General features: G+C 50.5%; 9 protein-coding genes across 9 annotated transcripts; 7 read left to right on the top strand and 2 right to left on the bottom strand.

The window, feature by feature from the left end:
* Positions 1–64: 64 nt before the first annotated feature.
* On the top strand, positions 65–1,528 carry TrAFT101_009735 (uncharacterized protein; the record flags this gene model as incomplete). Its single annotated transcript, XM_024905524.2, has 1 exon — positions 65–1,528. One exon carries the CDS (start codon positions 65–67, stop codon positions 1,526–1,528), a length of 1,464 nt encoding a protein of 487 aa, XP_024761335.1.
* Positions 1,529–1,715: 187 nt separating this feature from the next.
* On the bottom strand, positions 1,716–3,154 carry TrAFT101_009734 (uncharacterized protein). The gene is made up of 2 exons (XM_024908081.2): positions 2,944–3,154; positions 1,716–2,877 (listed from the first exon to the last, which is right to left on the bottom strand). Exons 1-2 carry the CDS (start codon positions 3,085–3,087, stop codon positions 2,017–2,019), a joined length of 1,005 nt encoding a protein of 334 aa, XP_024761336.1. The 5' UTR covers positions 3,088–3,154; the 3' UTR covers positions 1,716–2,016.
* Positions 3,155–3,778: 624 nt separating this feature from the next.
* Positions 3,779–4,570, top strand: TrAFT101_009733 (uncharacterized protein). The gene is made up of 2 exons (XM_024910603.2): positions 3,779–3,869; positions 3,945–4,570. Exons 1-2 carry the CDS (start codon positions 3,807–3,809, stop codon positions 4,392–4,394), a joined length of 513 nt encoding a protein of 170 aa, XP_024761337.1. The 5' UTR covers positions 3,779–3,806; the 3' UTR covers positions 4,395–4,570.
* GAL7 (galactose-1-phosphate uridyl transferase) lies at positions 4,466–6,366 on the bottom strand. The gene is made up of 4 exons (XM_024903863.2): positions 5,817–6,366; positions 5,682–5,733; positions 5,479–5,614; positions 4,466–5,406 (listed from the first exon to the last, which is right to left on the bottom strand). Exons 1-4 carry the CDS (start codon positions 5,915–5,917, stop codon positions 4,547–4,549), a joined length of 1,149 nt encoding a protein of 382 aa, XP_024761338.2. The 5' UTR covers positions 5,918–6,366; the 3' UTR covers positions 4,466–4,546.
* A 300-nt stretch (positions 6,367–6,666) lies between these two features.
* TrAFT101_009731 (uncharacterized protein) lies at positions 6,667–9,154 on the top strand. The gene is made up of 2 exons (XM_024900019.2): positions 6,667–7,231; positions 7,335–9,154. The coding sequence occupies exons 1-2, from the start codon at positions 7,139–7,141 to the stop codon at positions 8,811–8,813; spliced, it is 1,572 nt and encodes a 523-aa protein (XP_024761339.2). The 5' UTR covers positions 6,667–7,138; the 3' UTR covers positions 8,814–9,154.
* Positions 9,155–9,503: 349 nt separating this feature from the next.
* TrAFT101_009730 (uncharacterized protein) lies at positions 9,504–10,736 on the top strand. The gene is made up of 2 exons (XM_024903864.2): positions 9,504–9,737; positions 9,917–10,736. The coding sequence occupies exons 1-2, from the start codon at positions 9,563–9,565 to the stop codon at positions 10,228–10,230; spliced, it is 489 nt and encodes a 162-aa protein (XP_024761340.2). The 5' UTR covers positions 9,504–9,562; the 3' UTR covers positions 10,231–10,736.
* Positions 10,737–10,839: 103 nt separating this feature from the next.
* TrAFT101_009729 (uncharacterized protein) lies at positions 10,840–11,241 on the top strand (the record flags this gene model as incomplete). The annotated part of the gene is made up of 2 exons (XM_066128746.1): positions 10,840–10,856; positions 10,911–11,241. 2 exons carry the CDS (start codon positions 10,840–10,842, stop codon positions 11,239–11,241), a joined length of 348 nt encoding a protein of 115 aa, XP_065984867.1.
* A 741-nt stretch (positions 11,242–11,982) lies between these two features.
* Positions 11,983–13,308, top strand: TrAFT101_009728 (uncharacterized protein). The gene is made up of 3 exons (XM_024909776.2): positions 11,983–12,270; positions 12,333–12,510; positions 12,605–13,308. The coding sequence occupies exons 1-3, from the start codon at positions 12,216–12,218 to the stop codon at positions 13,179–13,181; spliced, it is 810 nt and encodes a 269-aa protein (XP_024761342.1). The 5' UTR covers positions 11,983–12,215; the 3' UTR covers positions 13,182–13,308.
* A 361-nt stretch (positions 13,309–13,669) lies between these two features.
* Positions 13,670–17,423, top strand: TrAFT101_009727 (uncharacterized protein). The gene has a single exon (XM_024900044.2). It carries the CDS (start codon positions 15,035–15,037, stop codon positions 16,628–16,630), a length of 1,596 nt encoding a protein of 531 aa, XP_024761343.2. The 5' UTR covers positions 13,670–15,034; the 3' UTR covers positions 16,631–17,423.
* Positions 17,424–17,858: the final 435 nt, after the last annotated feature.

Raw genomic sequence — 17,858 nt, 5'->3', positions numbered from 1 at the left:
CCAGGTAGACAGAGCAAAAATTAAACATATCAGAAAGCGCATTCTAAATAAATACTACAAAATTATGGAGGACTCTCTCGATACAGTCCTTGTTTCGTCAAACACGGACAGCAAACAACTCCCAGAGCTGAAGACTCAGCCTCGTATTTCGCTGGATGACCTAGCACCTGAAACTCTACTTGCAATCATAACCGAGTTGACCGATCTCGACTCGTTATATAATTTGATCGTGGCATCACCAATAGCATGGCGCTTATTCAACAAATACGCCTGCCTCATCACCGAAACTGTCCTATCCTCTCCAGACTCCCTCCTAGCTCCCGGTATCCAACAGTTCATACGTGCCCTCATCCTCATACGAAATTCTCAAAAACCTTTCTCATGCCCTGACGACTTTGTCTACTTTATTCATAAACATATGGCTAAAAATTGCGATAATGGCATCAAGTACGATGACTTGGACAATCTCACGGCTACAGTCACTCCTTCTCTCGCTACTGCCATCACAGTCGGCAAGCCGCCTAGTGAAATACTATGGTCTGTCGTGGCAACAGCCCGACATGTCTCAGTTCTCACGCATAACTGCATGGAGTTCTATCTCGCCCGCATACGGAGTCCTTCATTCACACCTAAATACCTTGATAACGGCTTGAAACCTATTGACCCCGATGAACCGGCGCCTCCTTATATGAATGACCTTGAGGGTACACCGTTGGTAACGGCAGACATAGGGCCGCCCGGCTGGGTTGAAGAAACGCGAGTTTTGCGAGCTCTATGGTTCGTTCAGCTCGCCCATGAAATGATCGTGTCAGCTCCTGAATGGAAAAATTTTGAAAATGGAGCCAAGTTTAAGAGCCCACAGGAGTTTATCCGCGGGAACGTAAATCACTCGCTCATAAATGGTCCGATCGAAGAGGTAAAAACCGTTATGGAATACCTTGAAAGCCTCGGAACACAACCGGAAACTGAACAAAAAGGGCCGTACTACCGCCTTCCTCGGCCGCCAAAAGGCTATAGTGATGCGGGCTGGATAATGCCCCTTCCCGAGCTTCGGCAACAGGAATGGAAAGATGGCCTTTGCTATAGATTGGTCTATCCCAATAAAGTGGTTGAATTCGAATTGCCGCTTGATACGAAGGAATTGTCGCCTGATATGAAGGATATAAAAGGCGAACCGTCTAGATCTACAGTCTCCCGCTGGGATCAGACATGTACTGCCATCGACGGGCCTTGCACGAACATAGAATACTGGGCAGGTATCTCTAGTGACATGCTTTCATCGCCCATTGTCGGAGTAAAATTTGATTCGTATCGCCGACTTGGGTTCGCCTTGTGGGACAGGAAGCGAATGTTTTTTCTGGGCCTCATTCCAGGGCTATACGAAACGTGGTCTTTTGAAAAAACAGCTCAGTACATCTTCGCCTGGGAAAGCATTCTTCCCGAAGGAGAGGCACAGAGGTTAAAAGAATCGCTCCGAGCAAGAGCAAGGTTCAATGAGTACCTTTGGCCGAATGAGATCATGTGGTAGGTTGGCAGGGCTAACAATATCGTTGTTCAAGTTTCTTTTCGATTCGTCAAAGCAAGGGTGATGATACCCTTTTCTTTTTTCTTTTTGCTTTTCTGCTTTCCGTTTTTATATCTTTCTATTTCCGTCGGCTGTGATTTTGATCACAGGTGACTTTACACATTTGGGCTGGGACAACTCAAGGTGATGCGGGCTGCACTGTAAGCTTTGCTACATAGGTTGGCGTAATGCTGACCTTTGTCATACTATTTCCTAAGAAATCATTATTATATATTGAGTTATTTTTCTCCTCAAATTGGCTATTCTCTTGCATGGCTCCAGACAAAGCACCGTGATTCAGTTTGTTCCAACGGTTATCGTTTCTCCCTGCAACCGCCGATTCCCCCTATTGACCTCGTTTCACAGTACATATTATCAGATAATACTCTTTTTTTATCACATAGTTCCATCTGGGTAGCACCAAAGTAAAGCAAAGCGGATTCTAAAGCCAATTACTGCTTCTTTGCCTCGCGAGCTGCCTTGCGAAGAGCCCGGCGGCGGATATCAATGTGCATCTTCTTGTTGTACCAGATCGTCAAGGGGCTGTTGACGCCCAGCACGTTCTCAATCACCCACAGCATAAATGCATGGCTCCACCAGGGAGTGTAGGTGTTGGGCGCGGTCTGGTAACCACCGCTTCCGACCTTGCCCAGCGCAGCCTTGACGAAGCCACGAGGGTTGGGGATAAGCAGGCTGGTGCGGCGGATCTTGCTCATGGCAGTCGTGACCAAGTGGCTGAGGACCAGGTAGACATCGACATTGTAATCAGACAGTTCGGAAGACAGAGCATTGCTCCACTGCTGGAGAAAAGCCTTGCTGCCGGAATAGGTGGCCAGGTAGGGAGTAGGAGTCCAGCCGCCGAACGAGCCCATTGTCAAGATCAAACCGCGCTTGCGCTTCTGAAGAATAGGAGCAACAACCTGGGTAGTCTTCAAGGTTCCAAGACAGTTGATGGTGACAATGTTCTGCAGCTCCTCCTTGGGTGTCTCCAAGAATGGAACAGGAATGCTGTGGCTCTGGCCGACGTTGTTGATCAGGATACCAACATCCAGGTCCTGCACAAGCTCTCGCAGTCTATCGTAGTCCGAATCGTTGTCCTGGGCAAAATCCATGGCGAGCGTCTTGACTTGAAGACCCTTGCCGGTGTACTTTTGCTCAAGATCCTTGGCTAGAGTATCAAGCTTCGATTGGGTTCGGGAAACGAGCACGAGATTAAAGCCCTTGGCAGCGAGCTGCGAGGCATACTCCTTGCCCAGGCCATCGGAGGCGCCGGTAACGACAGCCCAGGTGCCAGGCTTGCCATACTTGCGGAGCTATTTTGCTGTCAGTGACAAGAACTGGAAGTTGCACGCTGTGAACAGTAGGAGGGGCTCGTTTACACTGGTGCCCGGCAGCAGGAATGAGCTGAGGACAAGCTGGAGGTAGCTAAAGAACTTGGATCCCAAGTAGAGCGCACCGATTCCAGCCAGGGCCCATTGGACGGGCTGAGGCACGTTTTCAAGGAAGCTCTTGACGGACTCCATGATTGCGCAGTGCGATGGCTGTGGCAAGTTGGAGGTAAACAGAGGGAGAAGAATTTGGTGGGATTGGGAGCTTTAGTGGGCGAGCTCATCTACAAATCCCGTTGGGCTGCCGCTTAGCCAATTAAAGCGTGCATAAGCTCTGGGTCCGCCCAAGAGCCGCGGTGTTCGATTAGATCAAGGTGCCGACAGCAGCGCCTTGTGATACCAATCAGAGATTGAAATTGAGGCCATATTCTTATCTAATATTGTAGAGTTGCAATTGTCGTGGTCTTTTCTTTCTTTTCTTTGTTATTTTGGCAGTGCATCTGCTGCGTCTCGCATAGTGGGCGTGCAGCACAGCATGTGAACAACCAATTTCTTGCTCATCTAATCTCCTCGGCAGGCGGGCGATCTGAATATCCCAACAAGCAGTAGTACACTTGTGGAAGGGAAAAGGCAATTGAAGGAGCAAAAAAAAAAAAAAAATAAGAAGAAGAAGAAGAAGAAGGGGAGACGTAATATACGATTTCAACTGTATCGTAGTAATCAAATTTTTGTCAATTGGTGCAACATGCTTGCAAAGATGCTTCGCCTGAGGGGGCCTGCTATCAGTTAGTGTGCCTGAGAACTGGCGGGCTATTACAGCGAGCTCCACTGCTGCCCATTGAATATTCCGAGTCTTATGATCTTCACACCTCCAACTTACATACACAACGCAACACCGACCACAATCCTTAGCCATGGATCTTCTCAAGTCAATTCTGCCGCCAGCCAATGGCATCCTCCCCTATTACATGCTCATTGTGCGTATCTATCCAGATCTTCCATCGCAAGCAAACACCCCGCTTCGTGCCCAGCTAACACAGATTCTACCGCAGCTCTCCGTCATATCTATCGGCAACTCCGTCCAAGCCTACACGACGCTGCACTTCTCACGGCGTGTCTATAACGGCCGCTTCATCCGAAACCCCAAGCTACCCCCCGCCTCTGCCACATTCGATCCCGAGGACTCGGCCAACAAGCTGGTCCAAGCCCAAAACGACCCCAAGGCTACGGACCAGCTGACGCCCCTCGCTGGAAGGTTGTTCGGAACGTGGACCATCATCACCTCCATCGTTCGATGCTATGCGGCGTACCACCTGAACAGTGGCCCGATGTACAATGTTGCCATCTGGACGTACGTGGTGGCACTGAGCCATTTCGCCAGCGAGCTGTTTGTGTTTAAGAGCATGACCTTTGGTCTTCCCCAGATCTTCCCCTTTACGCTGGCTACGACGGCGCTCATCTGGATGCCCATGGTTCGAAGCTACTATGTCGAGTTTGAGTAAAACATGGCATGCGCTGCTTTATTGGGAGAAAAAAAAATTGCGTGTGGGAATAATAGATATGAATATATATATATATTAAGAAACTTTTATTTAGTTTATTTATTTACTCAATTATATCTATGTAACATTTTTATAGCTCGACCTAGCTTAGCTCATCTCAGCTTATTTCGGTACAGCTCTCCATCCAAAGTTCGAAGGCGAGCAGCTGCTTGTTCGGGAGTGATATCTCGCTGCGGCTCTGCCATCAGCTCGAATCCAACAAGGAACTTCTTCACCGTTGCGGACCGCAGCAGTGGGGGGTAAAAGTGCATGTGGAGGTAGGCGTTGTCAATTTCTTCAGGAGTTCCGTCTAGGGGCGCCTGGTGAATGCCTGAGCTGTACGGGAAGTGGCACTCAAACAGGTTGTCGTATCGTCGGGCAACTTCCTGAATGGCCTCTGCAAATTGCAGCCGCTCGTCGGCTGTGAAGTCGATGAGTGCGCGGATATGTCGCTTGGGGAGAATAATGACCTCGAATGGCCACACTGCCCACCAGGGGCAGACGATAGCGAAAGAAGCATTCTGCCACACGAGGCGCTCCTCCTTTGCCAGCTCCAGCTTGATGTAGTCTGCCAGAAGATGTCTTCCATGCTGCTGATGGTACTTTGTCATTTGTATCAGCTCTTTGCCTGGCTCTTCGGGCATGGTTGACGTTGTCCAGGCCTGGCAGTGGGGATGCGGGTTGGAGCAGCCCATTGCTGCGCCCTTGTTCTCAAAGATTTGCATGTAGCGGTAGTTGTCTTTGGGAATGGGGGCCTCCTCCTTTGGGATAGAGAGCTGAAGCTGTGCAGCAACCGCTGAGAGAGGGTTTGATGGGGATAGGTGATTGGCATAAAGCCGGGTCCAGTGATCAACAACTGGGAGGATATCATTTGGCGGCATGTCAGCAAGGGTGACATTGTGCTTTGGCGAAAATGTCATGACATAGCACACGCCCTTGACGCCCTGCGCGCGCAGCAGCAGTGACTCTAAGTCTATGTGGACTTAATCAGCACGGTGTTTCCTCACTCTACACGGCAAAGAGGGAGGGTTGTTGGGTGATTTACCATCTGTGGACTGGCCAGCCTCGTAGTCGGGCTGCTGCTCCTTGACAGCGCTGTAGTCATTTACAAAAGAAAATGTCTTTTCATACTTTGGGTTGTGGCCGCCAGCAGCGCGAGCATTTCCAGGGCAGAGATAGCACTTTTATATTGTTAGATGAGTGATGAGTGAACATGGGTATGTTTACAAGGCGTAAGATGAAGTATACCTTGGGATCAAACTCGAGCAGAGTGGTCGCTGCGGCACCTTCTTCCTGTCCTCTACCAGCAGCACAGCAAAGTCAGCGCATCGTGAACTATTTGTTACTTCTTATGGAACAGAGCATATTTCATGTTCTACTTACTGCCAGGGGCGCTTTGTCCGGTGAGGCGAGACGAGCAGCCAGCTGTCTGTTAGCGGGTTGTACCTCCGGTGGGAGATGTCATCGAGAATCTGGTCGGGCATGGCTGCAGAGGAGGAAATCACGGGTTTGACAGCGGAATGTGCCGACGGAAAGAAGCAATATCGCAGAGATGATCTCGGGCGAATAGAGTTATAAGGCACGAACAAGAATCAATTATATTGCTTCGGAGAATAAACCTGAGGCTAAGGCCGGGGGCATCTTTGGGGCAAGGACCAAAACTCGGGCCAATACGTCAATAGACTTAATTAGAGCGCCGGGACTATGCCGAGCGGGTCAAGGCTATAAGCGCGCCAACAGAGCGCATCGTTTGCAAATCCTTTTGCGAGTCGTGAAAGCAAGGCCGCAGCTACACTATGACGCATTTCCGCAAGCTTGGTTCAACGTTGGACTGCCTAAGCCTTAGGGTGCGCCATTTAGTCTGAGAAATACACGGATGGAGCTTGATATATGATATCGGGGTGGGACAGGCAACGGAAAAGGGCCGTCTAGATTTCCAGTGTTTCAATGTGTATGCTGATAACAGCAGTAACATGCAGATGATGTTTCAATGGACTCTACAGCAGTAGTAGTATCACTATATTTTTACGCGTGAGAGAAGAAGCGTCTCAGTACTCTATAAAAGCTGCATCCTTTGGGTCTCGCCAAGTCGATGCAGGCTTCAAAGTGGGGGAAACAGCTACAGTACGTAGAACTGTTCAAAGCTTCAACTTTTGGGATTTTTCAGCGGTTCAATCACGAAGAAGTAGGCTACCTACCTGGTAGTCTATACCTGGAGTGGGTAGTAGAATCTGCCTGTGGCAGATACCGCGATACTGCCAATTCAAGTCCCTTCAACATTGAGGCGTTCATTCTGCCATGACATGAGTGGCATCACGTGACACAGCTCTCAGCCGCATCTGGCCTAGCCACCGTCGCCTGCGCCTGCTCGCCTCCTTCTGCAGCCGCCCAGCGAATTCCATGGGCCGCAACAGCGCATCCCTGGCTCCACCGGATCGCGACATCCAACATCATCTGGCCGCGGAATACTGGGCGGCGCCCGTCCTCGTTTCCATCAACCACCGTCGCACATCCGCAAAATCCATCAAAGCAACGGCCGCGATAGCTTCCCGGCGTCGCGCGCTTTCTGCAGACACTCTTTTTGCGCCCCAGTCGCGCCCGTAGCCCGCGCCGTGGCTGCCGCTGTTTTTCCGACCTGCTCCACCAATCATTTCTAGGGTGGAAGCATCGCGCCAGACGCCTGTCCAGCTGCAGCGCTCGGCGATATGGGCGTCATTCGCAAGAAGACGGCGACCAGGGGAGGTGAGGGTGGCGTCAAGTACGTCTGCGACGTCTGCTCGTGCGACATCACTTCCACGGTAAGTCAATCCTGCAGCTCTGCTTGCAGCTCTCTCTTTTATAGCCCGCCCTACCCACGCCGTGCGCTGAATGGTTGCTGACTCACGTCCTGCTGGCTTATAGGTCCGCATTAGATGTGCCGACCCTGCATGTTCTGACTTCGACCTCTGCGTGCCTTGCTTTGGCAAGGGAGAGTCGCGCAACACCCACGATCCCGCAACGCACTCGTTCCGTGTAATCGAGCAGAATTCGTTTCCCATCTTTGCCCGAGAATGGGGTGCCGACGAAGAACTGCTGCTGCTGGAGGGTGCCGAGATATATGGCCTTGGATCATGGGCGGATATCGCTGACCACATCGGCGGCTTCCGCGAAAAGGACGAAGTGCGCGATCACTATCTAAAAACATTTGTCGACTCGCCCAACTTCCCCCTCCCCAAAAGATGCAGCCCCCATGACTGCGAGCTCGCAAATGAAATCCCACGAGAAGAGTTCCAGTCGCGCAAGAAGCGGCGCATTGAGGAGCGAAGAGAGGCTTCCAAGAATGCACCAGCCCTACAACCCAAAACAAAGCCCACCGCCAGTGTGCCTAGCTGTCACGAGATTCAGGGCTACATGCCTGGCCGTCTCGAGTTTGAAACAGAGTACGCCAACGAGGCAGAAGAGGCAGTGCAACTGATGCAGTTCGACCCTGGCGACGGACTCAACCCGCGGACAGGAGAGCTGGAGCCCGAGATGGAGCTGAAGTTGACGGTTATGGAAATCTACAACTGCCGGCTGACACAGCGTGTGGAGCGCAAAAAGGTTATTTTCGAGCATAATCTGTTGGATTATCGAGAAAACACAAAACTGGAAAAGAGGAAGACCAAGGAAGAAAAGGATCTCCTACAGAGGGCAAAGCCGTTTGGCCGTATCATGAACCACAAGGACTTTGAAGATTTCACACAAGGTTTGCAGGATGAGCTAAATCTGAGACAAGCTATTGCTCAGCTCCAAGAGTGGCGCAGTCTCCGCATTGGAGATTTACGAAGCGGCGAAAAGTACGAGACGGAAAAGGCTTCTCGGATACAAAAGTCCATACCTATGGGGTCTATGGATAGAGAGAGGCTGGCGTCCTCTCAGCGTTCAAAGGCACCACCTCCTCCTGAGCCTCCAAGCGGAGCCGCTCTGCTCATTGCCCCTGAGCTGCCACTTCGTCCCGCACAAGCCAACGGAGAGACGAATGGTGAAGATGCCAAACCTCTGACTAATGGTCACGCAAATGGCGTAAACGGCATAAATGGTGTCAACAGCGTCAACGGCCACAGTCCGACCAAACAAAAGTATATCCCGCAGCCCATCTCTGGCGTGCAGCCCTTGCAGTTGACGCAGGAGAACGCTCCCGATTTGCACCTCCTCACGCCAGAAGAAGCCAAGCTTTGTGAGGTGGTGCGCCTTCAGCCGAAGCCATACTTGATGATCAAGGAGCAAATCCTCAAGGAAGCCATTAGGGGTAATGGAACACTGAAGAAGAAACAAGCCAAGGAGATTTGCCGGCTGGATTCTCAGAAGGGGGCGAGACTATTTGATTTCTTCAGCAACGCAGGGTGGGTTGGTAAGGCATGAGGTGGAGGTAACCTCGGAGTATCTAGGCGTAAAAACAGGTGTGGACGTATGATGATACACTATATCGTTTTCTGCAGGAGTCGCGTTTTTGCTTCTTCTTTTTGTTTGCTTCCTTGTTTATTTTTTCGGTGGCGGGGTTGGCAATTAAACCACGACTTTTTCAACGATACATGACGGGAGAGACGAAAAGGGAGGAAGGCGGCTATTAATCTCTTCATCGTCTTTGTTCTACCATTTTTTACACGAAGGAGTTAAGGGGATGCATGCAAAGAAATAATACCCTTAAATTCAATATAATCAATAAAGTTATCGAATTTTGTATTCTCTCATCTCTTCCTAATCCAAAGCCCAGCAGCAGCAGCTCGTGACGAAGCCAAATCATCATCTACAAGTCGAATTGGTGAGCTGCCATTCGGCCCGCCTCACCCCCGCCAGGAATCGGGGCATTTTGGGCATGGACACATTTCACGCACACAAAACCCCTGGTTTGTTACAGAATTTCTGGTCAGATGCCCATCTTGCAGGCGGCAGCCATGTACGCCGTATCGCACGGCTGGGACGGGGCTAATGGTAGTGGCAGTGAACCGTGGCGGGGAGGCAGCTTAGCGTAGGGTCCAGGTACGCCTTTTCCTTTTCGGCACTTCTTTTTAAACCTCTTGGCTCCAGCTTAGCTTTATCTCGACTTGACAACACAGAACAACCTCCAAAAAGCTAGAGCCTTGGCTGTCTTTTTTCTTTTATATATATATATGAACTTGCTTCAGACTTTTGCGTTAAAAAATAATTTTGCCGTGGCTAGGAGCATGTCGAGCTACACTGTTGCGTCGCTGAAGAGGGTGTCTGCAAAGACGCTTTCTGACAAGATTCTCGGGGAACAGGACAAGGCAGAGCCAAGCTTTGCGGTGATTGATGTTCGAGATGTTGGTATGTAGCGGCGCACATGCCTCCCTATTCCCCTTTATCATGTGAGGGCCTTTTGGAGAAATGAAAAGAATTCAGTGGAATTCTTGTTTATAAAGATAAAGAGGCAAACACTGAAAATCAAATCCCTACCCACCTTGGATATAAGCACATGAAAAACCTAGACTAACACTCTCACGCAGACTACATCGGCGGCCACATCAAGGGATCAACCAACATCCCCTGCAACCAGCTAGACGCCCTGATGCCCACCCTCATCCGCAAAGTCAAGGACAAGAAGGCAGTCATCTTCCACTGCGCGCTCAGCCAGCAGCGGGGGCCCTTCTCCGCGCTCAAGTATCTCCGCGAGAGAGACGCTCTGCTGGCGTCGTTGGGCGAGGAGCCTCCCAAGGAGCAGGAAGTGTGTATCCTGGAGCAAGGATTCACGGGATGGCAAGAGATTTATGGCGAGGATGAGAGGCTGACGGAGGGCTTTCGGAAGGAGATCTGGAGGTGAAGAGATGTACATGAGCGCCGGTGCTGGGAAGTTTCTGTTGTGGGTGATTATCTAGATGGATGGAGATTGGATTACGGCGTGATGAAAGTTATACTGCGTTTCTATTTTTATTGTTTTCGACTTTTCTTTTCTTTTCTTTTCTTTTCTTTTTTTTTTTTTTCTTTCTTTCTTTTTGTCTTAATAAACACGCTGTTTGGAGCTATCTGCTAGAAAGAGCTTTTCTCTCGGCTCAAGCTGTCAATACTGGCATTGTTCCTGGTTTATCTGGTCACCAGCATCTTTCCTAGCATACTAGGGATTGGGAAGTGGCGTCCAATAGTGAATTTTGAAGAAAGAGGTTCTTCCAGTCAAGGAACTACCTATATACTCTAGAAAAGACAGGGGCTCATATCTGAACTTCGTCACTGCCTTTTAGATTCAGACTTTATGTCAGAGGTAATAACAGCCTCTCTTTCTCCAACCTGTAACTACTCGAGATATAGAACAGTAAACATTCTACATAATAATTTACTCAAGCCTTTGTGATTAATCGCTTCACACGTCGAGTGTCATCTTCTTACTAACCATTTTTACATCCCACGTTTGTCTTCCGTGAATTACCTAACAACCATGGACGACATGGGTTCGTATGTTTCTCGCTCTCCCACCTGCCTTATGACTGTAGCTAACATAAATCTCAGCCATCAACGCGATTCGACCGTTGAACGCGAAGAAGATGGCGACTTGACAGCCATGGAAATTGGCTTCTCCACCATCGGAGCAATATTGTTCATAGTGCTCTTGTTTGGCATTTATAAAAGTAACTTCGATATGCCTAATATCATCAGAGTTCCTGCTCGCAAAACATGGAGGTGGTTGGTCAATGGCATTCGCTGGATCTGCTGTGTTAAGAGAGAGGATCCGGCTCAGCATCAGCCGCAAGAGGAAGGAATTGAGCTGCATGGGATTTCATCTGCACAGACGGCGGTGGCTTCGATGGCGGCTTCGTCTGTACAGACAGTGGTGGCTTGAGTCTACTTGGTTGGGACTGGTTGGCTCTGCGGACTGGTGACGTTTACAATTGTGTGATGAAGAGAGCGGTAAGCGATGGGTACTTGTATAGCGAGTGTGAAGAATGGAACGGGGGTTTGCTGTTTGGCTAGGAATACTTTAGCGTTTGGGTCAATAAGCCGAGATGTGGGAAGATAACAATGTTGTCTTTGAATAGAGGGGCTTCTCTTAATTGAAGATTTAGGGAATATCGAATAGATGCACTACGTTTTACCGTTTTCTCCATATAGCCGCGGGATAACCAGCTTGTAATATCATTTTCGAGCCGTTTCATCATCATAGCAATGCCTTGTAAAGTTATACGTGAAGGTGTTCACGACTATCAAAAGATTTCTAGGGTAAGATGGGTGAATTCCATCACACACTATGGAGCAGTATTGGATGCTAACTCGAGATGGAAATATTACTGCAATAGGTCCTTACACAACTGCAGCAATCGAGATCGATGGCCGTACCGTGTGCATAATGTGACAGCCAGAAGTGACAAGGACAATCACATTCCCAAGCCTGGTGCGATTCCTAATCCCCGTCTGCAACATCTCCTTAGCCATTATGTATTCGCCATTCACCATTCGCCAATTCACCGATGCTCAGACCCGCAAACCCGCCAATGGACTGCACTAGCAGCCCGCTGTGTGAATTTTATGGGGCGCTGCGAGCCATGTGGCAGGAATTTGGCAGCTTGAATGCAGTAACTTCTGCGCTTTCTCTTGTTCTATAAAACCTGGTCCTGCAAACATCTGCTCTGGAGCTGGAGATTGTCAGAGGAAAGACTCTCATCTTCATTTTCTCATCACTCCCTTCCTCCATCGTCCTCCCTTTTCTTTCGCATCTTCGTGCCTTGCCCCGCCACCGAGAACCCCCGCGACAAAGATTGCCGATAACAAGCGATAAGCATACCAACGAACAAGGGAATCGCGCTGCGAATAGACATCATGGGAGCGCAGGAAGAGATAACAAATGGCGCAAATGTGCCCGAGGTTGTTACCAGTACGCATTTACCATGGCATGTTTTCTCAAACCCCCTCGAGCCACTGCTAACAGGCGCGTAGATTTGGGATTTGCGCCTGCGGTAAAGCTGTCTGGAGAATGGTCTGTCAAGAGAGTGTTGGAAGAGATTCCCAGCGAGGCACCTGCCGAGGGCTCCAGCTCACCGATCCCATTCTTCCATATGCTTTCTCGGCTCAAGACTACCAAGCGTGAGGGATGGCGGCGGTTTGGAATCGAAAGGTTAGTCTGCGGCTGGAGGCGTCTCCAACTTTGGCCACACAAACAAAAACGAAAGCAAAATTGCTAACGGAAGTTTTCTTCTCTTTCCTTACAGAGGCGAGTCGATTTCGGATCACATGTACCGCATGTCTCTCATCACCATGTTTGCGCCACCGACCCTGGCCAAGAAGCTGGATCTCCAAAAGTGCATGAAGATGGCCTTGATCCACGACATGGCCGAGCTCCTGGTTGGAGACATCACCCCCGTCGACGGCGTCGCCAAGCCCGAAAAGAATCGACGCGAGGCTGAGACGATGGACTTTTTGACCAAGAACCTGCTGCGCAGTGTCGCAGGCGGTGATGTTGGCACCGAGATTCGAGCGATATGGCAGGAATACGAAGATTCACAGACGCTGGACAGCCATTTCGTGCACGACGTGGACAAGATCGAGCTGCTGCTGCAGATGGTCGAGTATGAGAAGCAGGGCAAGGGACATGTGGACCTGGGCGAGTTTGCGTACGTTTCACGCAAAGTCACGCTGCCTGAGATGAAGGAGTGGGCGGAGGAGTTGCTGCGCGAGAGAGAAGCGTTCTGGCAGACAAAGGAACATGTTCACGGCGAGAAGGGACTGGAGGGAGGAGTGTCTGAGGAGACGAGACGTGGACAAGAAGACTACTATGAGCGAAAGTGATGGTGACGTTTTGGCATTTTCTTTTTTGGACTGGGCTTTTACCTTTTGTTTTCATGGTGGGCATTTTAAAGAGCAGAAGCGAATTCACATTCGACACAGGGATTCATAGAGAGAGAGAGAGTATAGACTTTTTGTGTGTATGCTGTGCAGAGTGCCTTGTTGCTGCTGTGAATCATTTATCATTTACTGTAGTAGCTGTTGCTCAGTTTCAACCAACAGCTGCAAGATGATACCTACTAGTAGTAGTAATAGATATGTGGCTTTACTCTTGCGTGTACAGTAGCTGAATGTGCTGCTGTGCAGCGAGTGCCAACTGCCCACCACCATCTCGCGATTGCCCCTGGCAACAGGGCTTGCTGCTAGTGGGCGACAGTTGGTCACCAGCCACCAGTCACTGGAGCTGATCCCTGGACTTATAGTGCGTGTGGAGAGATGTTTTCTCCGCCACGCCGCTAACAAAACATTCCATCTCATCTGCACGCGGGCCTTCAAGCCCTGTATCGGACGAACCGGATTGCTTCCTTTGCTTCTGTGCCCAGCAGGCTATACTGTAAAGCATCTGCGCATTTTGCCAATTGCATACAGCGCTCCGCAGCTCCCGTAAAGAGCAGCGCTCGGCTAAAGACGAAGAGGAAGAGAGGCTGGCCCAAAGCAGGGCTTTGCTGTGAGCAGCTCCACCACCGGGTTTGCGCAAAAAGTCCACTCACGCACTCACGCACTCGCTTGTCACTCGGACCTCCACCATCGGCGGCTCACTTCTCACCGCTGCCCTGACATACTGGAGAGGAGTCGAAAAAGGCGACTGGAGACGAGACGAGACGAGCAATCGATAGTTATTTGCCTTCCCACCGCTTTCAACCGCCCCCCCCCTTTTTTTCTGCAGGAACTCGCCCACTTGCTCCGTACTGTAGTTCACTTTGGATTCTGCCGCTCACTTGCCTGACCGCAGCTTTAGCAGGGCCTGCGAAGGACTTGACGCTTACAAGCTACATACGCCAATCTTTATCTTTCTGGAATCCCTCTCTACCTCTCTCTCTCTCTCTCTCTCTCTCTCTCTTTATCCCTGTTTTTTTCTGTCTCGCTTGATTGCCACCCTGTGCGGTGCTTATCAGAAAAGAGGCGCCACTTCTCTCCGCATTCCAGGCTGCAGCGGCGAAGAGGGTGTGACAAAAAAAAGGTTGACCTTGATTGCGACTCGGTCACGAGGAGACGATAAGCTCGGAGGGAAAAAAAAAAAAAAAAAGCAAGACATTCCGGGAGGGCCCCAGGCGGCACAGACAAGGTTTTGGAGAAGCGAGGCCTGTGAGGGAACAGCACACCACCAGAAGAAGTGAACGGCTAGGGAGAGGCGGCGTGTCAGCAGGGCGGACGCCATTCACTCATTCAGTTGCCTGCTCGCCTGGCTTGCTCTGCTCGACCTTTCTGCAGTGAAGTGCAGCGCCGTGTAGCCTGCTCCAGCTCGGCTCAGTCTCAGCTCCAGCTCCAAATCGCTGCTGTCTGTGAACGGCGGGAACCTCTGAGTCCTGCAGCGCTTTGCGGTGACGAGAGGTATCGCCGTGCGTCTGTCAAGTATACCGAGTACTTGCGGTGAGCCACTATCTTACCTATCATTGGATAGAGTTCGCCCCGAGCGCACACGAGGCAGGGGAGGCTCCAGCGTTGTAGTCGAGCCCAGCGTCCAGTCATTCATTCATTGTAGCAAGCCTGCGTCACAGCACAAACTCCCGGCGACAGGGGACGATACGACAGCGAAGCCGATATCGATATCGAGATTCACCAAAGAAACAATCAGGAGGACGACGAGATCGACGACGAATAGAAAGAAATCTATATAAAGACAGACGACAATCGCCATGACCTTCGCTGCGCACTACCACATGTCGGCGCCGGCACACGACGGCGTTCATCCCGGCCTGTTCCGGCCGCCAGCGTCGCCCAGCTCCAGCACCGACTATCTCTCGTCGTCGACTTTTGCAACCGAGCACTCTTCGAAGCGGAAATGGAGTCGCAGCAGCATGCCCCGGATGCACCAGACAGGCGCTCACGGCGGCCTCTATGATGAAGGCGATGTCTATATGGATGCTGCAGTACCGCCTTCGAGAACCTACGCTCTAGCTGGCCAACTTCATACGCCACTGGTGGGATCCAATTCTGAAGATGCCGACATGGCCATGGCCGAGAGCATGGGGGACAGCATGGGAGACAGCATGTACTCTGACTCGGACTACAGGCGGGCCCTCGGCACCAAGCGATCCCGCGATGAGATGGACCAAGACTCTTCCAGCGGGCCCACACAGCTGTTCAGCCAACCCGAGCCTGAGCAATCTGCAAATTCCAGTAGCTGGGGGTCCTTTGCTTTCGCCACCATTGGAGGCGTTGTTGGCCGGGTATGGGAGTTTTGCAAGGCTGGTGCTTTCAAGGGCTTTTACGCGGGGGGCGGCACATCGTACAAGGTGACATCTACAGGCGTTAGTGTTGATGAAGCTGCTGGTCCCGGGCTTGACCAGACTTATTATTTCCAAGGCCATAGTCAGCAACAGCAAAACCATGACTACATGAGTAGAGACAGGGCGCGACATGTACAACAGCAGTTCCCAAAAAGGAGCCACCACCACTACAGCAGCAGCAGCAACAGTAACAGCAACAGTCAGAATTCTGGCTACGACGACCCATATGATAGCCGTGCTTCAACGCCCACTGGGCCAGCACCAAAGAGGCGTAGACATACAGAGAGCGGTAATGACTTGGGCCAGAACTGGGTGATGATCCGAGAGCCCGGCCGTGACAGCGAGGCGAGGACGCCCCGGAAGATGGCTACGCCGAGCCGCACGTCCCCTCGCCATCTCTCTCAGCAAACTCCTCTGGCCGATCTCCGCATGGGCCCTCCAAGCAGCTTTTCTACTCCTGCTTCATCTGACCCTGCTCCTCTTCGCCCTGCAAGTCGCGCTGCCAGCCGTCCGGGCAGTCGAATGTCGGATGTCAACACCTTCAGGTCTGCACGACCTGCAACCTCAGCTTCTGTTGCGTCCTTCAAAGCCAGTGTTCCCAAGCCGCCTACACCCAGCAGGATCCCTGTCAAAGCAAACACTTCAGCAACTTTGGCATCGTCGGCTCCGCTTGCAAACTTTGAGCCCGGCCGAAGGCGCAGACACACAGTCGTGCCGTCGTCGTCTTCCGATCCCTCTGCCTGGCGAAGTCAGGGTCATCAACGCGCTGAAAGTGCGGCCTCAGTGGCTACTAGCAGGGCCACCGAGATTGACGCCAGCCCGCGACTAGATGCCGAAGCCAAGCGATTAGCAAGCCGTCGTCAGAAGGAAGAGCGCAATGCTGATGCGCGTATGGCGGCGTTCAACAAGCAGCTGCAAGACATGATCCGGCAGGGCAGAGAGGCCCTGGGGTCGACTATTGAAGTTGACATCAACGATGCAGGCTGGGAAGACACGCTCTAAACAAGACTACGGGACTAACTATAATCACATCTTCCGGCCACTCTTTATCATTCTTTTACATGAACATAGTTTCTTTTTATCTTCCCTTTATTCTCTATTGACGGACTGATGACTTTTTCTATTCTTACTCTCTTTTGTTCGCCCGACATGGGCGCTTATGACATTATGAGGTTACTAGATGCGGAAATCGTACGGACGAGCTACACAGAATCTGCTGATTATTTTGGTTGGGTTCTTATTTTTCAACGTTTTACTGGACCTGATTTTCTTTTCTTTTTTCTCTTTTTTTTTATTTTTTTTATTTTTTTCTTCTTGAACTTGGATGATTGGGCATCTATTCTGCGAGTGGACAGCACGGCAGGAAAGGGGGGAAAAAGGCAAAGGGTAACGCCGCTTTTTTTGTTATAGCCCATCATTGTTGCCATATCCAAGTCCTTTGACGACTGCTAGTTAGCTATTCATGACGTTTTATGCGGAGGAATTTTATGCGGAGGAAATTGTGTATTTTATGAATTTTACCTCGTTGAGGATGGCGCATTAATGACCGATATGAGGACGAGGGAAACGAAGTGGGAGGGTAACACTGATTTGATTATGATTATTAGCCTCATCTTAGCTTTAGCAAAAATGAATCAAGGATAAAAGCCACAGGTGGAATGTATTCATCGTGATGCTGATGCTGGCACTAGCAGTGTAGAGAAGCTCTGGAGGGAGCGTTGACAGCACCCGCCGGATGTTTGTATCCGGAGGAGGACGCTAATAAAGAAGGGCAGCTCTTTCGGCCGTTGGGCGAATGTGACTGGTGCTCGGAAACGAGGAAAAAGGAAGATGGAATACCGACTTGCTGCATACGCGAGATGAAAGCTCATCTTAGTGCCACGCCGTATGTGCCTTTTCCTCCTCCCTCTTAAGCCACGCAGCTGAAGGTTCATTTTGATAAGGACTAGAAAGAAAGAAAAAAGAGATGGAAAGATATTTTTAGCAGTCCTTTAGATGGACGGTTTTAATAATAGAAACCAACCTGAGACCTGCATCTATAGTGGTGTTGCGAGCATGTGCCGTTGTGCTCTTTTGCCTGGCCTTGTCGTGCTGAGAGCTGGAGATTTCTTTGGGGGCGATGAGCTAGCCATGCTGCGTGAGGATTTTGGTGCAAGCAACTCTTTCTTTTTTTTTTCTTGTCATGTTTTCTCCTTGAATATACTTTTTGATGAAATTAATATCTTCTGTT

Source organism: Trichoderma asperellum, chromosome 6 (genome assembly GCF_020647865.1).
Source record: "Trichoderma asperellum chromosome 6, complete sequence".
In the NCBI taxonomy this organism is placed as follows: Eukaryota; Fungi; Ascomycota; class Sordariomycetes; order Hypocreales; family Hypocreaceae; genus Trichoderma; species Trichoderma asperellum.
This window is presented reverse-complemented; position numbering and strand designations above follow the sequence as displayed.

What these genes read in the sequence shown, in the direction of transcription:
- TrAFT101_009734 (XM_024908081.2), bottom strand. Translation starts at nt 3,087, where the DNA reads ATGGAGTCCGTCAAGAGCTTCCTTGAAAACGTGCCTCAGCCCGTCCAA. An exon ending in TCCTGCTGCCGGGCACCAGT is followed by an intron (nt 2,878 to 2,943) that starts GTAAACGAGCCC and finishes ACAGCAAAATAG; the next exon opens with CTCCGCAAGTATGGCAAGCC.
- TrAFT101_009733 (XM_024910603.2), top strand. Translation starts at nt 3,807, where the DNA reads ATGGATCTTCTCAAGTCAATTCTGCCGCCAGCCAATGGCATCCTCCCC. An exon ending in TCCCCTATTACATGCTCATT is followed by an intron (nt 3,870 to 3,944) that starts GTGCGTATCTAT and finishes ATTCTACCGCAG; the next exon opens with CTCTCCGTCATATCTATCGG.
- GAL7 (XM_024903863.2), bottom strand. Translation starts at nt 5,917, where the DNA reads ATGCCCGACCAGATTCTCGATGACATCTCCCACCGGAGGTACAACCCG. An exon ending in CGGACAAAGCGCCCCTGGCA is followed by an intron (nt 5,734 to 5,816) that starts GTAAGTAGAACA and finishes TGCTGCTGGTAG; the next exon opens with AGGACAGGAAGAAGGTGCCG. An exon ending in GGCTGGCCAGTCCACAGATG is followed by an intron (nt 5,407 to 5,478) that starts GTAAATCACCCA and finishes AAGTCCACATAG; the next exon opens with ACTTAGAGTCACTGCTGCTG.
- TrAFT101_009731 (XM_024900019.2), top strand. Translation starts at nt 7,139, where the DNA reads ATGGGCGTCATTCGCAAGAAGACGGCGACCAGGGGAGGTGAGGGTGGC. An exon ending in CGTGCGACATCACTTCCACG is followed by an intron (nt 7,232 to 7,334) that starts GTAAGTCAATCC and finishes GCTGGCTTATAG; the next exon opens with GTCCGCATTAGATGTGCCGA.
- TrAFT101_009730 (XM_024903864.2), top strand. Translation starts at nt 9,563, where the DNA reads ATGAACTTGCTTCAGACTTTTGCGTTAAAAAATAATTTTGCCGTGGCT. An exon ending in GATTGATGTTCGAGATGTTG is followed by an intron (nt 9,738 to 9,916) that starts GTATGTAGCGGC and finishes ACTCTCACGCAG; the next exon opens with ACTACATCGGCGGCCACATC.
- TrAFT101_009728 (XM_024909776.2), top strand. Translation starts at nt 12,216, where the DNA reads ATGGGAGCGCAGGAAGAGATAACAAATGGCGCAAATGTGCCCGAGGTT. An exon ending in TGTGCCCGAGGTTGTTACCA is followed by an intron (nt 12,271 to 12,332) that starts GTACGCATTTAC and finishes ACAGGCGCGTAG; the next exon opens with ATTTGGGATTTGCGCCTGCG. An exon ending in CGGCGGTTTGGAATCGAAAG is followed by an intron (nt 12,511 to 12,604) that starts GTTAGTCTGCGG and finishes CTTTCCTTACAG; the next exon opens with AGGCGAGTCGATTTCGGATC.
- TrAFT101_009727 (XM_024900044.2), top strand. Translation starts at nt 15,035, where the DNA reads ATGACCTTCGCTGCGCACTACCACATGTCGGCGCCGGCACACGACGGC.